We start from the raw sequence: 19557 nt of genomic DNA, 5'->3' as shown, positions 1-19557 counted from the left end.
TGGACTCTCAGCACAATGATCACCCAAAGCTTTCTATGACTACATGGTCCAAGCAAATCAACAGCTAAAGCAGAGTTCTAAGGTTCATGGCTAGCTGAATGCTCAGATGTTGTCCCGACCTCTGCCATGTCCCTTGAGCAATCCTTTTGAAGATTAGGACACACCCATTCACATGGAGCTTGTCCCAAGCCAACAGACCAGGCAAATACTTGGGCACCTTTGTGAGTAGGCTGGGCCTGCTTGTGCAACCTACAACCGACTTCATGTCAACACTGGTTGCTTATGATCTGACTTAGATAGTGCCTGCCTCCCTAGTGGTGGATGGAACAGGAGATCAGATAATGCCTCCTCCATGCTTTGGGGAGTGGGGTTTGCTATCACTGAGGCAGCGCTCTCTTTCTCTTGACAAACTTGTTTGGTTCCAAAGCAGCATCCAGATTAGCATCTCCCAAGCCAGGATCAAGTTCTACATTATTGTCCCATTCCTTCTCTCCTTCAGAGGAACACTGTCATGGGGCCCATGAGAACTCCTATTGCACAAGCAGAACAGGCTTCGGCTCACACAAGGGGCCTTGCCCTTCATCTCCCCTCCTCCAAAAAAAATCTGTTACAAAGCATTGGATGCAACCCGATAACTGAGACAATTCCATTTCAGCAAGGAGCGGTCTGGCTCCACCACCAAAGTTCCCTCAACAGTCCCCTACCCTTTGCTTAGCTTAGACTTGTCTTAAGATTCAAATTCCTTTAGAGTTAGGAGGCAGTATAACTGCTGAGGAAGTTGAGAAGCTCTCTAATCCTAAAACCACAAAATCAAGTGGAACAATTGTAAATATTTCATCATTTGTACTCAGGAGGCACTTTCAAGGAGGGGAATAGAACGTTTCCCAGACTCCGACTCCCTATTCCCCACATAAATACACTATATCCCAGCGTTCTCGCTTTTTCTTCAGAAATTGATGTTGGGATTTAGGTTTAAGTTTGACTGAATGTTTTGCCCATTTCTGTGGCTAAGAATGGGATTCGTGGAATGCTTTAAATTACGTATGTGCTCTTATAACCTAAACTCAAGCTTCAATAGCCCGTGTTTTGAAAGGTCTGGGAATATTGAATGAGTCAGCAGCTCTGTCAGCGTATGACTTCAGGGCAGGTCTTTTGTTCTGACCATTTTTTTTGGTGTCTGGCCAAAAAAGAACACCATGTGCCTCTGTTCTCAAAATGGAATATTCCATGCTGAAGAGATGCAGAAGATACACTTAAGGGGCCCAGTTTTCAGAAGTGCTATGCGTTCACTCAGAATGCAATAGTGAACATTGCCGAGGCTGGGGAAGCGAGTTTGACAAACTGTGTGCCTTACACTAACTATAACAATATGTCTCAGTGTATCGTCGTCAGTAAGCGACAGTCATTCTCTGTACATCTGGTTGTATCGGCCATCAAAATAAGATATGATCCTCTATGGGGGTCCAGCCTGTTGGTTTTTAAATAAATAAATTATATTCTTAGAGGCAAAACATTTTTTTTTGCCTGCCTGAATATAGTAAAAAATTCAGACCCATCGTAGTTCTCTAAGGCCTCCCACTTGCACGCCTACATCACTCTCATGTAGCCTGGCAACACCTGGTGTTTGTAGCACAGGGATGGGGAATCCTTTCAGCCCAAAGGCCTGCATTATCTTATAGACTCAGAAAATACTTGAGATATGACTCAGGACTAGAGGGGGGTGGAGCTCTGAGAGCCAGATCTCAAGAGACACGGGGGAACCTTGACCTGACCCCCCCCCAGCGAACATTACTGAATGATCGGTCCAGAACTTTCTAGAAGATCTCATTTTCTGCCTCTCTTGGTCACTAAAGCCCTCATGAAGTAGGCTAAAGAGCCTTGCAATGTACTAATTGCTACAACCGATATCTATCTGTATGTATGCCAGACTCAGTGCCATAGGGAAGCGGCTTGTAAAAGATGCCTCATGACCCCGTTTTATCCTCCTTAAATAGCTTTTCTCCACCATTTCCCTCCTTCGCCACAGTAATGCTGTTCAATAATGCAGATGTAATTTTGTGGCTTGATGTTCTATTTTGCTTTTAGAAGGAGGCAGTATGCTTTCCCTCCTCCCCAACCCCCTCATTATTTGGAGCATGCCACTCTCGTCTGTTGTTCTTCCAGCGTTTCAGGAAAGAGAAGACCTTATTTAGAGCAGACATCGCTCATCTGTCATTACTGTCAGACTCTGGGCTTAATCAAGCTGTCTCCGTTTGCTATATTTTGAAGCCAACTCTTCGCTGTGTTTGCATGTGCACACATGCATATACAATACACAGGCCAAGGAAGGACAAGTGCAACAGATGGCTGTGTGGTGACTCTTAAAATTGGATTGTCACAGAATTCACCTCCATCCAATGGCCAAACCAAATGATACACTAGCTGTCTCTGTGCCTTTAAAAGCAGGTTTCAAAAAACAAATTGTCAGCACGGTGGCCTGGTCCAGACAGAAACCTTAACATGGACAGTAAGAGGGCATGTAACTTCTATGGTCAAACTCTGGATCATTCCTCCCAACACCAGCAATTTTTATAGGGCAGGGGGAGCTAACCTTTGTTTCTCCAGATGTTGCAGGACAACTGTTCCCGTAATGGCCAAAGTTTTGGCCATGCTGACTAGGCCTGATGGGAATTGGAGTGCAACATTGTCTGGAGGGCCACAAGTTAAGCACCCCTGACATAGGGTGCAGGGAGGAAGGTCCCTGTATAAAACGTTAATAAGCGCCGTCTCTGTCCTCCAAAACTGATGATAGCACCTATCAGAGCTGAGTGAACAGATCGCATGGCAATGCTATCCCTTATCCTCAAGTTACACAGGCTTGACGATCAAGGCAGCTCCCACATATACATTGAAAGCAGTATCATGCCACTTTAAGCACCCATTTCTTCCTCCAAAGAATCCTTGGAAGTATAGTTTGTTAAGCTGCTGAGAGTTGTTAGGAGACCTCGCGATTTCCCTCACAGAGCTACCAGGGTGGTTTAACAACCAATCCCTCTCCAGAGCGCAATCTGACAACTGTAGCTCTGTGAGGGAGACAGGAGTCTGCTGCCAATTCTTAGCACCCTTGACTAACTACAGTTAATGAGGATGCGTTTAAAATCCGACTGTTGCTTCTCGTATGCAGATTAGGTCCAAGAGGGCAGAGTTTGCGGCTGAGAAACTTGAAACAGGAAGAGGGTGCTTAACACTTTCCAAGCTGTTGCTTGGTCCTGCCAGTTGCTTTTCCCATTATCTCTCATATTTGTGAGAGGCTGTGGAATTTGGAATTAGATAAAAAGTAGGGAGGTTTTAATGGATGGCTGGATGGGGAGAGGGAAGGTTTAAGAACCTCCTTCTGCCCAATACGTTTCCATTTTGTGGCAGAATCAAGACAGAGCTTAGCTTCACCTTCACAAGCCAAGAATCTTTCTCAATTCCATATACTCAAAGTTTAATTTCTATTGGTGAACTGAAAGTTTACTTAATTGTTACAGTGCACCCAGGTCATTTCTGGTTAGAAATCATGCCTCAGCAGACGCTTATGTAAATGAAAAGAGAACAGTATAAGCCCCCAATGCTAACCAGAGCATAACAAATGTACTTACTCATGCAACAACGATGAAAGAAAACAATCTCTTGAGAGTTGAAGCTTTCCTACTGGTCAATGGAAGACAATTTTTTTTTTTTAAAAAAAAACCATCTCTGGCTTAAAGACAAGAGAATGGAAAATCTAGATGAGAATAAGTTGGTCACCAACACCAGACAGAAGTGCTCTTGTTCAGAGTTTCTCCAGCCAGCTTGGAACAGAAACCACATATTTACTTATTATGTATTAAAAGCATTTCTATTCCACTTTCATTATAAAAAATTTAAAAAGCAATACACGAAAAAATGCAAAATCACAATACATTAAAATGCAGAAACATAACAATAATAGTACTGTAAGTTACAATAAAAATCATTGCTAAAAGCTCAACAGTAAAAATCAGAAGAGCTCTTTGGGATTTCTCTTACTCCTGTACTGAGGAGCAGCTCACCACAAATTACCAAAAGACTTTTAAAAATGGTCCTTTTTCAAACACTCGCTGATCAACAACCATGAAAGAGAGGTGATGGCATTCAGATATATTGGTGTAGTCTTCCAGTCAACAGGACTGCAGAGAGCCCAGTCTGCATGTTTTTGAGAATGCCCAAAGAACTACCATTGCCCTTCCTAGGTTCTTTTTCTCGAAAGGAGGCTCACACATTCAATATGTGACTGAAGGTGAGAGCCCAACTTACACAAGGCTCACAGCTGTGCATTTACAAGGACTTTCAGTAGATATACAATGCAGGGTTTTTTTGTACAGTACAGTGGTACCTCGGGTTAAGAACTTAATTTGTTCTGGAGATCCCTTCTTAACCTGAAACTGTTCTTAAGCTGAGGTTCCACTTTAGCTAATAGGGCCTCCCGCTGCCGCCGCACGATTTCTGTTCTCATCCTGAAGCAAAGTTCTTAACCCAAGGTACTATTTCTGGGTTAGCGGAGTCTGTAACCTGAAGTGCCTGTAACCTGAAGGGTCTGTAACCCGAGGTACCACTGTACCTTTGGTGTTCCATGTTGCACACTGAATGCCTTAACTCAAAGAGTAGGATCTGGGATGACTCCACTCAAACCACAAGTTACAAAACACATATCAATCCCTGTATAGACAGCAGGAATGTACTACTACATAATCCAGTTCCATTTTGGCATGCAAACCAGAAACTGCTATTGGATTAAGTTAAATCATCTTCTTTTTTTTAGGAATATTTTTTTTATTAAGCGACCAATCACATCAAATCAAACCAAATTACATAAATTCCAAATTACACAGCCGAATTTTAAATTTTTGTTGGGGGTACCCATATTTCAAGTTCCGAAGGGATCCAATCAACTTCTTGCTTCTTACTGCTGTTTTAATGTCCACAAATCTAACCTTATGATGTTCACAGTACTATCCAGTCCTTTCTTATTATTTTTCCACATCTCTTGTTGTTATTTTCATATATTTTTCCTTTCTCTTTGTGACCTCTGATAGTCTCCGCAAGCTGGTTAGAAGAGTTTGTAATCCTGCATGGATATTATTTTTTTTATCCAGTAGCCATATCCAGACGTTTTCCATATAACATCACTTCCATACATCAAAACAGTCTTAGCGCCATTAATCTTCACCAATCTGCCTCTTTTCTCAAAACCTCTGAGGAGATTCACTAGGAATACAGTCTGAAAACAAATCCGTTCTTCCTCCCGGCTATAATTCCTTTGGCAAGATGGCGACTCCGAATTAATTGCTGCGCCATTCCCAAAAGCTCTTATTGCTTCTCGGTCTCCATAAAGCATACTTTTGGTTAAAGTTTATCTCCACACAGACCTTAATCATCCTGCTTGAGTCAGTTCAACTGACGGTTCTAATGAGGAGGGGTTCTTGTAAATCACATAGAAGGAAAGTAAAAAAGGTCCCGTCCCCCATTCAGAAGTTAAATCTTAATCCCTCTGTCTTAGCCTCTTTTATTTCATCGGGTAACTTCTCCTCTGATTGGAAGAGAGATGTAAAGGTGGAACTATCACACTTTGGGTCATCGTCCCCTGCTCTGTTACACTTGTGTCCTTGAGAACTTAAGGACACAACTAAACTAATCTGGGATGTAGCCCTGCAAGAAGAATAAGCTTGGATCGCATGTTGCCAGGCAGCTGGAAACTGTAGCAAAACCTTCGTTCCAGCTGCTTATCTTTATGCTCTAGAAATTTCCAAATATCATAGAGCTTTCACTTTGGCCTCCTTTAATGCCTTGCCATCTGCTCTGCTGGGAGATACACATACACATACACACACACACACCGCTTGTAACCACTGCGCCTGTTCGTCAAATGGGAATCAAAACAGTTGAGGACATTCCTTATATATTACGCCCCCATTTAAACTGAATTCCCAGGCAGTTCTGATAACCTCCCTCCTTTTGTCAGATTCCACTAACTACTAAATCAGTACCAAAGCGGCAAAATTCAGCGCATTACTAGGAACTGGAGGGTTAAGCCTCCTTACCAACCAAACTATCAGTCAGGTAGTGATGTTCTAAGGCAGGATGGGATGCTGAGGCAGGTGGCATCCCCTCTTTATCCTAAATTCTTGAGGATCCTTTTCAACCCAAGCAGTGCTTTTGATGCACAACACATTCAATCATTCAGTGACAAGCACGAAAATGAACAGCTTTTATCAACTCAGTTCATTTCAGATATCAATGACCAGAATGCTACTTTCAAAAGTATTTAATGGATAACTTACTCAAATGGCCGCCAGATATTTCTTCGTATTTGCAGGCAGTTTCTTACATGGGGTAGTTATCAAAAGCTTAACATCTTTTTGCAACACATGAAAACCCACTCCTAAGAAAGTTGCCGCTCGCTGTGCTTCTAGCAAAAGAAGCAGCTATAGCCTACAATATTCTGTATTTCCCCCTCTCCATCTCTTCTACATGAGGAAAACAATTTTAAAATAAGTATGTAAATTTGACGAGATGGTTAGATAGTGTTCTCGAAGCTACAAACATGAGTCTGACCAAACTGCGGGTGGCAGTGGAAGACAGGAGTGCCTGGCGTGCTCTGGTCCATGGGGTCACGAAGAGTCGGACACGACTGAACGACTAAACAACAACAACAACATGTAAATTTGAAGAAACAGGCTTCTTCTATAAATGATAAACCCTTACGTAGCCAGAACCACATGAGAGGTAACAACAGCCGTGGGGGAAACCTCAAGGTTTGCAGACGCACAGTAAAAATACCATGAAAGGTAAAAACCCACAGAAGAGCTTCAGAAAGACCGAACATGCTTCCTGGAATAGAAGGGGACTGTTGCAGAGAAAAGCAGAAAATTGTGAAGAGGAGGAGCAGAGAGCATAGGATGAAGAGAGCGTGGCTGGCTGGCAAGAACCCTGAACAGGAAGACTCCCAATCCGAAATATTTTGCAGCAGGCCCCATCTGCAGAACATAACATCTAAGGGACCTATTGAGAAGAATAACACTAAATAGCCATCATAATGTATGGGTTTGAGCAGAGATTTGGAAACCCATTAAAAACACCGTTTAGCGAATGAAGATTATTAATGAGCTTTCAGCTCTCTGCACAGCTGCAGGGAAACTGTTTCATTTCACCAATATATGAAATGAAGAACAATTCTTTAATCTCAATATGGAATAAACAACGTTTATTGGGAAGTTTGATATTTAATAGGTGGCGTGATCAAGATTCCTGTTACTGTAGCTTAAAAAACAGGTTACAACATGCATGTAAACAAGTAAGGCAAATATAAAAAACCAGCCTGTCTCTAGACATGCTGAGATTTAACATTTGTTAGAAAGCCAAGAATCTGGTTTGCCTATGTTGCTAGCTTTCGGTTGCTCAGCAACTCCTGTATCAGTCTGTAAAACACAAATGCAATGTATATTGTGCATTACATTCTCCAACTGTAGTCAACAGAATCAAATGTAAAGATGAGTGGAAAGCTTCTTTTCCACCACAATAAAAAGATTAAAGAGAAATAAGTGCAATGGAGCTATTGGAAAGGAGAAGTATCATTGGAGAAAGGCTTTTGGAAACATAAAGAATCATGAAACAGAGGCTGACTTTGGGACGTGCCAACAGGTTGGCTAACATCTGCAACATTCCTTGCACAAGTATGCATAGAAGTTTAAAAGATAGCTAATGGAAATATATTCTGGGTATCTTTGTTCATGGAACAGCAGAAGTGTACCCATGTATGTATTGAGAAATGTATTGAGATGCGGTTTTGAAAAATTGTAGAAATACCTCTTGCCAACTCATTTTCAGTGAGTATTCTGGCCACAGTACTTCTGTGACATAATTAGGATAGCAAGCTGCTGGGCAACCAATTCGCTCAGTGAAAAAACAATGGCTATCCTTACTCTCCCATTGTATCAGGGTGCACAGTTTATGATGCAGGATCTTTACCGAAGCTATAGTGAAACACAGACTTTTAAAAATCTGTTAGGCACACGAAACAGCAGTGTGGGCGAAACAGAAGAAGGCAGGTGACAGCAAATCAAGGCCTCTGTCTCTCTTTCCCAACCTGTTGCTCTAAGTAGAGATGCACAAGCATGGGGAGTCTCAATACAGAATACTGACAGAAGGCAGTTTACTGACCACCATACTTTTTGTTCAGGCAGGCATTTCACCATAGCTCTTTGAAACGTTGCAAAATAATTCCCTTGCAACTGATCACTTGCTGAACAGAAATAAGAGCACTAATGGATTCTTCATTTTAATCATAAATAGGGATGTGAAGCGTGTCACATTATAGCTTTGGCTAAGAAACAAGTCAAAGAAGTTTGCCAAGTAATGAGCATTGCCATGCAATTGTGTCAGAATTCAGCTGCGATTCAAATACGTTCAAAATGAGTCTCCTGTACAAGGCACCACCCACTGTTCGGTTCATACCCAGCATGCATTGCTTCTGCTCCCTTTGAAACTGCTCTCTGAACTGTTGCACCGCAGAGACACTACTTGCTTCTTTGCTCTCCTCATAAATCAGAGACAAGTGGTTTTCAGGTTGGCTTAGAGCTGCGGAGGAAGCTTGCCGGAGAGTGACCATTTCCTTCTCTAAAGTTAGTGCAAGCTGTTCAGCAAGTACCTTCTTGCTTCCTACCCTGAGTGGTTTTATCTTACAGGCTGGTGGCAACGATCCGGTAAGGTTATGAAGGCACTGGAACAAAATTGTTTCATGTCTGTAAAGCAGATTTGTAAAAAAAAAGGTCAGTTATCATTGTTCATAAAAATTCACCAGCAGAAGTTTAAATGTAAGCCAGAAGCTATTCAGAACATGAAGCACCGTACTTAAAGGTTAAAAAAAGGAATTTCCCTTTGGAACAAATGCAAAGTATGGGGAAAGGCAGAAGCAAGAAGGGCTCAGCAAGTTATACTGACAGTAATGTTCCCTGAGAAGTTACAATTAAGGTTTAGAGCAGGGCTGAGGAACTTGCAGTCCTCTAAACCAGTGTTCCCCAACCTTGGGTCTCCAGCTGTTTTTGGACTACAACTCCCATCATCCCTCGCTAGCAAGACCAGTGGTCAAGGATGATGGGAATTGTAGTCCAAAACAGCTGGAGACCCAAGGTTGGGGAACACTGCTCTAAACCACAACTCTTATCTTCCTGATTGTTGACCATGCTGGCTGGGGATGAGAGTTGGGGACTGTGGGTTTCCCATGCCTGGCTTTTACTTAAACAATCTGTTTAAATATTGTGCTCAAAATATGCATTGTGACTGAGATGAGTATGTTTGGTATTAGTAATCTTTGAAAGGGAAAATGGGGTTCTTTGAAGCTATTCAGTGAGCTGAGTTCCATGACCAAGGCAATGAAACCCTATGTGAATTAGGCTATAAACATGTTTGCGTAAATGAATAAGGCCATAACAGATATGTGTTTCACAAATTGATATTTTATTGCATTTAAAAGCTCTTTCTAAGGTAGAATACTTGGAAGAATATTCACTGGAAAATATCCTCTCAGTGAAAACCTGTCCCGTAAAAAATATCCTCCAAAATGACTGAGCAAAATTCTAAGGAAGTTACGTGTATTTTCTATGGCTGTGCCCACCTGCTTCTACCTGGCTTGCTTGAATACCAAATTCAAAGTGGAACATCATATGTTTCCATAAGGTAGATAGCAATGTTAGTTCTGAAAATCCCACAAGGTGTCTTGTTTCGAGTTTATATCATCTTCATTGAATGTAATTATAGTTGTGGGGTCTTCTATGCTCACCTATGCAGACCACTTAAAATGTTTACAAGAGAATCCAATGACCTACTCATCTAGCTAGCATAGCACAGCTATTCAAAATGGTCTTAGATTGCTAGCACAGCAATGGCTATAGCTGCCATGCTCACAAGGCAAAATGAGGTGAGAAAGGTATCTCCAGCTTTTCAATTGCCATTACCTGTAAAATACTGTTAAAGTTCCTTCGAATGGTGTTTTGAGATTCCACTTGAAGACAGTGCCTTTCAGATTTCCGGATTTACAAGAGATGAAAGTATCAGGATATTCTTTTATTGCTGCACACTCCATTTGTTCCTGCAGCCATGTTTTTATGTGAATCAATGTATAGTCAGAGGAAATGATTTGAAGTGACACCTTGTGTGACACTGCACAAAGGGCAACAAGATCTTTTACGGAGCCTGCAGCAGGGGCAGAAAAGCATTCGTGAAATTAAAACGGTGTGCAGGGCATTCAAAGCATCCCTTCAACTGTTTCCCCTTCATTTTAAATCCTTCAATTAAGCAAAATCCGAGATCAAATCCGAGATCTAGATATTGCATTTCTTTAGACTAGCTTATTTTATGATAGGAAGGCATTTGTGGTTAATTTTTGCTGCCCTATTATAAACTCTTGGTGCCAGTCAACGAGTAATTTAAACTCAGCATAACACTGCTTGTTTGGTGACAACATCCCTCCCACATCCTGCATATCATCCCTAAAACCAACCAAGAACAACCTCTTCGTCGCTCAGGTGGCTGCTTCAGAATTATTAAGTCATCTTCCTAGTGACACAAATTAAATTTGAAGCTTTCATCCAGATTAGAGTGGGGAAGAATGAGAGAGAGAATAGACATTGTTTAAGAGACGGGGAGAAATGTTAAGTGTTCCATTGTTTTTTAAAGTAATGTTTTGGCTCTAAATAAAACTATTGCCACCTATTCAGCTCTTTGGGACAGAACTGGCAAAATACCTAAGTCAGAAACCAAGTAAACCTGTTCTGGGTTCAATTCCTGTTCAGGTCTGCTAACTAAGGTCAACATTTCCTGTACTACAGCAGGTAAGCTTAAAAAACAACAACCTGTAGTTCTAGCTTTTAAATAAACAGTCCCAAAAGTACAGTAAGTAGCTACCAATCCCTGCATAAAAAGTTTACCTGTGTATTTATAATCTTTTAGATTTATCGAACGTTTTCCAGCAGAAATCTCAGCCAGACTTAATAAAATCTTCCCACATAATAAAGTCATTCTTTTGCTTTTCTGCAGACATTCGTCATCTCTGCAGCTTCTCTTCGAGGCGTGTAACAGTACCACGCAGCCTGCTTCATGCAATGCTAGGAAAGGGGACAGCTGGGTAACTGCAGTGAAGGTTTTTGTCCTATCCACCTTCACCTGAGAAGGTTCCCCATTGCACTCCTTCCCATTATGACAATCGAGCTTGATCCTTTTAAGCAGAGGCTCCAGTTGCCAATGGGATGCGGATTCTGCCAGCGCAGCTTTCTTCAATGCAACTACGCTGCAGCGGCACTTAGCTGGAAAAGCCAAAGGGCCTTTCCGACCCATTACCAAAGATAAACGGACGTCACTGAGCAGCCTGTTCAAAAAAAGAAAAATACAGACTTAAGAAACAAAAAACAAATGCAGGAATGGCAGTGTACTGTGATCTTCTCTTGATATACTCGAGATTTACAGTGTCTTCATAGTAGCAAAAACATACACTAAAATGTACCTTGCATTTATACCATATAAATCTAACGTATATTCATCCAACTCAGGATTTTTTTGGCATTTTCTTTCGGAGCCATTCCTAACTTTTCTATTTTCTATTGTGGTACCTTGGGTTAAGTACTTAATTCGTTCCGGAGGTCCATACTTAACCTGAAACTGTTCTTAACCTGAAGCACCACTTTAGCTAATGGGGCCTCCCGCTGCTGCTGCGCCGCCGGAGCCCGATTTCTGTTCTCATCCTGAAGCAAAGTTCTTAACCTGAAGCACTATTTCTGGGTTAGCGGAGTCTGTAACCTGAAGCGTATGTAACCTGAAGCGTATGTAACCCAAGGTACCACTGTATTTTTAAATTTTGCAGTTGTAGGCTATATAATCTCTACCAATAGCAGCATTTATCGGTAGTTAATGCATAGGATTTATACAACTTACAAGTCATATGTGTCCATTAGTTTCACTCCAACTACTAAGCTGTCCTCCACCACACGGTACCAAACCTCCTGCACAAGCTGCTCTTTGTCTATAGATGGAGTTGATGTGCCATTATCCAATGGTTCATCCCAGAGGGAAACAAGGCCTGCCTTTCAAGAAAAGACACACACATCTACACGTATGCCCAAAACAACCCTGTGTCACAGTTCAAACAATTCCGGAACCAGGAAAATACTACTATTCTTCATATATTTCAGCTAAAAGATTAATCAGTATGGTACATTCCACTTTTACAACAAAATATGCTAAAGAGTTTCCATAACCCTCTATAGGGTTTTTTTCCAAACCACAGCTGCAGCTATTTACCTACCTGACAACTTCAAAAACTGCAAAAAAATTTGAATTGTTCCTTTGTTCTAATTTGAGAGAGAATTCCACCAATTGGTGAACAGATAGAGTTCTGTATTACTCCACATAAACTATGGAAAGGAACCAGTGACTGCAATGCTTTGAGCTGAAAATATATGTATGGCACAGGAACATTTCTGTGATAGTCATGTCCTTTAGCAACAAAATTTTGTACCTGTATTTCCTTAAAGACTGGCTATTTTTGGCTTTAGTGAAAAAAGTTGACCCCAAACATAGAGAAATATTTCTTACATGGTTACAGCTACCAATGAGTGACTCTTATGCAAAGTATTGGAAGCCTGTGTCCCTATCTATTATAGAAGAATGGAAACAAAACCTGTTTATATTTTTTTTAAAAAAACCATATCTCTGTTACAGAAAAAAATAAATCTTCATGTAGCATACCTTTTCCGCACTTGGAAGACTGTGTTTTTGGTCTTGAACAAGGTCAATCAATGCTCCACAACTTTCCACCAGAACCTTTTCTTTGAGCCGTAAATGCTGCTGTAGCTCTTGAACAGAAGCAAAACCAGCCTATGGGATACAAAAGGAGTTAGAGAGTTCATGATGATGACACTGCGAGAGTAGATATCTTTTGCAAGATATTAAAAGAGCTAACAGTTGTAGATTCCTCTCTCATTGTTAAAAAAATAAAAACCATAGCTTAACATAGAAATGGGAAGTTCTGGTTGCTGTGATAATTATTTGATGAAACCGACAAGGCAGAGAGAAAAATCTGTAGCTACTCACTGCAGAAATTGTGCAGTTACCTGAACTTTGGACATCAAGTTTCTTTCAGCAACCTGCCTTTCTTTTATACTCCCAGTCCTTAGCTAGGCTGATGACACCTAAACTGCTAATCTGTAGTCCTCCAGATTTTGCCCATAATTTACTGCCAAAACTTATGCCAGTAAAGGCTGAATGGGAATGAATGAATGAATGAATGAATGAATGAATTCCTATCATTCCTGGCCAATGGCATGTTCCCATCAAAGGTCTTTATAAGTGATTCATAGGAATTCACAGCAAAGTAGCAGCTAAGGTTATATGTGTCATCCACAGTAGACAACCACAAAACCTGATGTAAAATAAAGTCAGCAGCAAGGCACCTACAATAAGAAAAGCATCATCAACTCAATGTTAGGTTTTCAAGGACGTATACAAGGCAGGAGAAGGAGGCCAGACAATAATTCCTAGTGCTTATCCCTTATTTTAATTTGGGTTGGAAAGAGAAGAATGGGCAATAAGCCTTTCTTTCCTAGCTTCCAAACAAACTAGTGATGGCTATCAGTACTTCAGAACCTGAAGAGAGCAAGGCTATAGCCCTGTGCACATATACCTGAGAGTAAGCCCCACAGAATACAGCGAGGAGTTTAGACACCGAACACTCCAGTAAGTTAAGATTCCCTCAACACAACACAACAGTAATTATAGCAGGGAATACTCAGTACAACTACCTGGTTCTGCATTTGCAAACATCAACAAAATGGAATGATCCAAAACAGAGTTTATGCTGCATGAAAGTTAATACAAAACAAACCCCAAGTTGTCAAGACATATCAAGAGGCAGATAATGGATCCAAACCTGCAATCTTGCTTCAAGTCCTTTGATAGTAAGGAAGTGGTTCTTTTGTAGCTCTTGTGTAGAATGCGAGTCATCTTCATAGCTTATGTTATTCTAAAGACAGGCAAAACATATTTAACTCTATGCCTGAAAGTAAGCGAGGCATGAATGTGGAAAACTGAGCCACACAAGGACCAAGTAAAAGCCTTCCATTCATGTGCCACCCAAATGAAAATGACATTGTATCCACTTCAAAGCCTACATTTCTCTATTTTTATAATAAATGTTACATATAATTATAATATTGTAGATTTGATGCAATATAGATTTATTAAAATATATGTACTTTAATTATACTCCAACCACTAAAAAAAGATTCTACACATCTACTGGTTTTCAGTTGACAGATGAGATTGATAGTACATAGCAGCCTGGTTTGGACATAACCGCAGCTTGTTCTTAGGTAAGCTTTAAGTATTAGGCTCAAGCGCTCCCCATCTCACCTCCGCAAGATCAGAAGCTTCTGTTCCTGTTTCAGATTAACCAGTTTCATGTGCCATTGATCTTCGGTGTGCTTAATTGAAACAACTTAACTTCAGAAACTATTCTTTTAAGTTGAGTTGTTCCAACAGACCACAGTTAAGATTAACCGGTTCATTTGAATTTGGATGACTCTGCAGAATGCAGTTAATCTAAAAAGGAATTCTTCCTTGTAGCCATGCCAGAGATGGGAGCAAGACAAAGGTTCTCAGAGGCACGGTTCAGCATTATGTCAAAACAAGGTCACTGCAGAGTTATGAAAGGCATTTGATTCTGCAAGGCACACCTTCTTCCAAACCTCCTCAATTTGAATCAAAGCAAGCCATGAAGCAAATGACTCTTTGCCAAATACCTTTTACCGATACCTTTCCCAACAATTTCCCCAATCGGTAAATCTTACCACATGGTGAACATTTCCAAAATTGGAGATTTGAAATGTATTTAAACTTTCTGAGATGGAGTCAGTCTTTAGAAGAACTAAGATTTGTTCCGTTCCAATGCCAACAAAATCATCTACCAGAATAGACCTCACATTTTTCCAGGAAGAAACCACCTGCAATGTAAGGTGACATTGGAAATGTTTTCATTTCGTTAATATCTACATTATGCACATGAAATGAAAATATTCTCATATTAGACAGCTTAAGCTAGTATGGCGCAGCAGCAGCTAGACCACAATGCACCAACTACAGTTATAATGGACATTTCAAGCAAATTTATTCTTCAGTTAATTTCAAGAGCGACAAACATTGTGTGAATCCATCCTTAGGAGATGGAGCATGGACATTTTATCATCTGCTGTGTTATGCATACTTAAAACTTCTTTCATTCTTCTGAAATTTATTTCTGGTGCACCTATGTTCATTGAACACACAAGTATTTGGTTTTGTGCCTTTGTTCAGGACTTCATTTGAGTGAGGACTTAGCTGCAGCATCTACATATACAGTGGTGCCTCGCAAGACGAAAAGAATCCGTTCCGCGAGTCTCTTCGTCTAGCGGTTTTTTCGTCTTGGGAAGCAACCCGATTAGCGCTATTAGCTATTAGCGGCTATTAAAGGCTTAAGGGATTAGCGGATTAGCTGCTAAAAGGCTATTAGCAGCTTAGTGCCTTAGAAAAAGGGGGTGGGGAGCGGGAAAAAATCGCAGCAACTCGCAAGACATTTTCGTCTTGCGAAGCAAGCCCATAGGAAATTTGTTTTGTGAAGCACCTCCAAAACGGAAAACCCTTTCGTCCAGCGGGTTTTCCCATCTAGCCTGTATACCAGCTGTTTGCCATCTACCCATCACCTCTGAAATTATGGGTAGCCAGGCTCCCTGGAATGCAGTAAAACCAATACTAGAAACTGTATTGTTTGTTAACTCTTGTTTTGCTTTGTATTTATGTTCTTAAGACTCAATTATTATCATTTTTGTAATACTGAATTTATTCTGTGTATTCCAAATTGTGTGTTTGTTTGTTGTCATTTTGAATTTACTGATATGTTCCATTTGTAATATAGAGCACTAGAAAGACAAGATTTTGAATGTTTGCTGTAAGCCGCTTTGGGCCCTGCCTATTGTGGAAAACAGAATATAGGCAAGCTCAATCACTCAATACGTGCATCGGTTTCTGCAGAGATTTGTGCCGAGCATATTGCATAACACAAGAAGGCAGAACTTTGCAAGCCTAAGAACAAAGTATCAGATCAATACCTGTAAATTACGCTTCCATAGTGCACACACATCTCCTGAAGCAAAGGTTACAACCACCAACTGGCTGCTTCCTTCCACTGCTGCTACCTGTACAGAACAAGGATTCTCATATGGAAGCTGGTGAACATCTTTCGGTAGACCATCTTGGAAAATGATGACTTGGCTTTTGCATGTGACTGCGACAACTGACGTCCTGAACTTGCTTCTCACGGCATCGACTTCACAAACGTGCACACACGCTACCACGCCGCCATAAGCATGAGGAACAAAAGTGGCCCTTGTTAGCGCTTCCTGTTTCTCCACTGCATAGGCAAAGCACTCGGTACCCCAGATGAATGCATCTGATTTGGGAACACTTTGCCCATTGCCTCTGTCTGTCAAACAAGCAGCTCTTGTTCCCAGAACAACAGCACCCTCACCCTTAATCTCACCGGCCCATTTGATGGAACAAAGCTGAACAGGGGCACATAAAACAGTGCAAGTTTGGGGAGAAATGTGAAACAGGCTTTTTGCATGGCTCCATAAAACCGTTGGGCCAGAAAGCAACTTTATGGGTTCTTTCAGTTCATAATCCAATTTAAAATGCAAAACCAGCTCAAATTTGTTACTGTTATGAAGCAAGAGTAAAGTATATTTTGTGTTCTTCTTCACTTTCTTTTTCAATAGAACACAAGGGTGAAGGATTCCTGTTCTGAAGTCAGATGCACAGCTGCAATGAATCATTTCCACACCATCCTCACAATCACTGAACGACCCAGTAGACGTCTCAATAAACTGTTTAGTACAACTGTCAAATGACATTCTCCTGGCGTGCAATTTCATCACTTTTGTACCACTGCCTTGTGTGGATTTCAGTTTTGACAGCTGGAAAATCAGGAGTTCCCCATTATATGACAACAACTTCTCTTGCTGATCCATCAGCGTATTTCCTTAAAATACGTCCACTGCAAGAAGACCATGAGTTAGTCTCCTGCTTTTCAGTAGGATGATTCTTCTGTTTAATGTAGCATTTGATCTGAGCAGCATTTTTCCAATCTGAAAAATAATAAGTGTTTGGCAATACAGCAACAGAAAGCAGATCATTTTAACCTCAGTAAGCAAGGATCAGTCTGTGCCCATAAAAAAGTCACATTCACACAAATAATTCAGTTCAATAAAACACTTCCAGCTGGATTCTAAATATGTTTATCTAAGTAAAGAGGGCACTTCCTGATAACTGTACCTAGGATTCCAGTGTTTAACCCAGGGGTGGGCAGCTTCAGGCCTGGGGGCCAAATACAGTCCTCCAAGTCTCTCCACTGAGCTCTTGAAAGCTGCCCAGGCCACATCTCTCACCAGCCCTCCTCTGCACTCTGCTCAACACCCAACCACACTCCCCTCAGCTGCAATTCCCAGCAACTAATATTCAGGCGCATACTGCCTCCAACAGTGGAGGGAAAACATATCCTTGGTGGCTAATTGTTACCATTGATGTGGCCCCGGAAGGCTGCAAGTGAGGCTGAGTAAGGTCCCCTGCTTTCACCCATGTACTGCTTACACTTAAAGATGAGTTAAAGCAGAAGGGTACCACCTTTAGCTGCCAATTCCTATAGATGTTCAAGAAGTAAGGTCCACTGAATCCAGACCTGGCATTAGTCCAGCCAATCGTCACTAGTGACAAACATCTAAATATCTGAAATTAGACAATTTTTAATCAGGATTAGACACAGAAATCTAGTAAATCCCACATGTAATGCCAGGGAAAATTACAACTGTCCAGCATAATCAAGCTTTTCCCAGGATGTAAATTACCTCAACCAACAGGCCTTAAAAGCATTTCTTGTTCTGGAATGCAAAAGTAATGGTGCTACAAATAGCTAAGTTCTAATCTAAAGATGATCCGGTTTCTCAGGCACCTATGAAATGTCTACTCGTAAGCAAGCCCCACTGTACACATGTACGCATCTTAGATGAGTACAGTATACAATAGCAACCTCAAAGGAATGTCATAGGGGATACACTACTGCTATTGAATGCAAGAGACAGGCTCCAAGGTGACCAGATGCGAAGGAAGACAAGCCTGTAACTTTAATCACTGTGTGGGAGTTGACATTTTGACAACTACAGCTGGTCATGCTATCAAGGGAGATAAAATCTAAAGAGTTTCTTCTGAACAAAAAATACAAGAGCTTTTGCATTTCAACCAACCCAGCCACACTGAGTTAGAGACAGTGATCACATATGTTCTTTTTTAAAGGAAGTGTTGATTCTAAAAGTATGTGATCTTAGTTATCTGATGGTGCAGGACACAAACGTCACATAGGCTTACAACCACTCTTTTCTCTTTCTGGTTTGTGTGGCAGGAAAATAGATCTGACCCATGTGTGAGTAAGAAATAAAAGAATCGGCTGGGCACCAAGATTCAAAATGCGGGGCTTTACACATTCTCCAGCCGGAGAGAGCCCCCAGCAAGGTTTAAAACAGTCACAGTTAAGCAGAAGCATGCTATGGGAATAATTTACAGTGGTACCTCGGGATGCGAACGGGATCCGTTCCAGAGCCCCTTTCGCATCCTGAAGCAAATGTAACAAGCGACGGCGCGTCTGCGCGGGATGTCATTTTGAGCGTCTGTGCATGCGCAAGCGGCAAAACCCAGAAGTAACATGCTCCATTACATCGGGGTTGCCGTGGAGCGCAACTCGAACGCGCTCAACCTGAGGCACATTCGACCCGAGGTATGACTGTAGTTTGCTTGCAGAGCTCACCCTTCCCTCTAGCGCTCTGGCAATAAACGGACCACACTCTGTTAAGTAAATTTAAAATGCTTGGCTTGCAAAATCCAAAGGTCTGATTCATGCGCTGTTCCACGCAGCAGCAAGGAGAACACAGGTGGAATACTATTGGGTACAAAATACAGAACACAAGTTTCAAGCATGTAGTCTGTGCTGGGAGCCCCACTGAGCTCAAAGGGGCTTACTCCCAGTTAAGAGATGTTCAGATTGCCTCCTCAGAATCACTTTACTTTAGCCCTGTCAACCTAATCCCTCTCTGTGAGCGGGGGCGGATTAGTTCTGTAAACCACCCCCCAGGCCACACAAGCCACACCCGCTGGCATGGGGGAAGGCAGTGAAATCCCCATCCGTATCCTGGTCGGCATCCCTCTGTAGGAATACTAAAGAGCAACCTTAGGCGCACTTACTTGGAAGTAGGTTCCACTGATCTGAATGAGCAAAGGGGGCAGGACCCGATGAGCCTCAACACAACGCGCGAGGAGACCGCGGGAGCCCCTTTCATTCCCCACCAGCAACAGCACTAGCGGCCGGTGCCTCAAACTCCGAACAATCCCGCCAAACAAAAGAATCCCGGGAACGGAGTCACGTTACGTCATTAAGCCGGGCGCCATTGG

The 19557-nt window shown here is 41.7% G+C and overlaps 1 protein-coding gene across 2 annotated transcripts; it reads right to left on the bottom strand.

Annotated features, from left to right (window-relative positions):
* Positions 1 to 7231: 7231 nt before the first annotated feature.
* FANCB (FA complementation group B) lies at positions 7232 to 19483 on the bottom strand. Of its 2 annotated transcripts, XM_083437448.1 has the most exons (10): positions 19351 to 19483; positions 17743 to 17844; positions 16173 to 17207; positions 14880 to 15032; positions 13961 to 14053; positions 12781 to 12909; positions 11968 to 12116; positions 10968 to 11404; positions 9996 to 10233; positions 7232 to 8783 (listed from the first exon to the last, which is right to left on the bottom strand). In XM_083437448.1, the coding sequence occupies exons 3-10, from the start codon at positions 17088 to 17090 to the stop codon at positions 8378 to 8380; spliced, it is 2523 nt and encodes an 840-aa protein (XP_083293574.1). In that variant the 5' UTR covers positions 17091 to 17207; positions 17743 to 17844; positions 19351 to 19483; the 3' UTR covers positions 7232 to 8377. The 2 variants fall into 2 exon arrangements, with proteins under 2 accessions (XP_083293574.1, XP_083293573.1); XM_083437447.1 differs by lacking the exon at positions 17743 to 17844.
* Between the last annotated feature and the right edge of the window lie 74 nt (positions 19484 to 19557).

This window comes from Podarcis tiliguerta (genome assembly GCF_965153285.1).
Source record: "Podarcis tiliguerta genome assembly, chromosome: 4".
Taxonomy (NCBI): Eukaryota; Metazoa; Chordata; class Lepidosauria; order Squamata; family Lacertidae; genus Podarcis; species Podarcis tiliguerta.
Note: the sequence above shows the minus strand (reverse complement) of the source record. Positions and strands in the feature narration are given on the sequence as shown.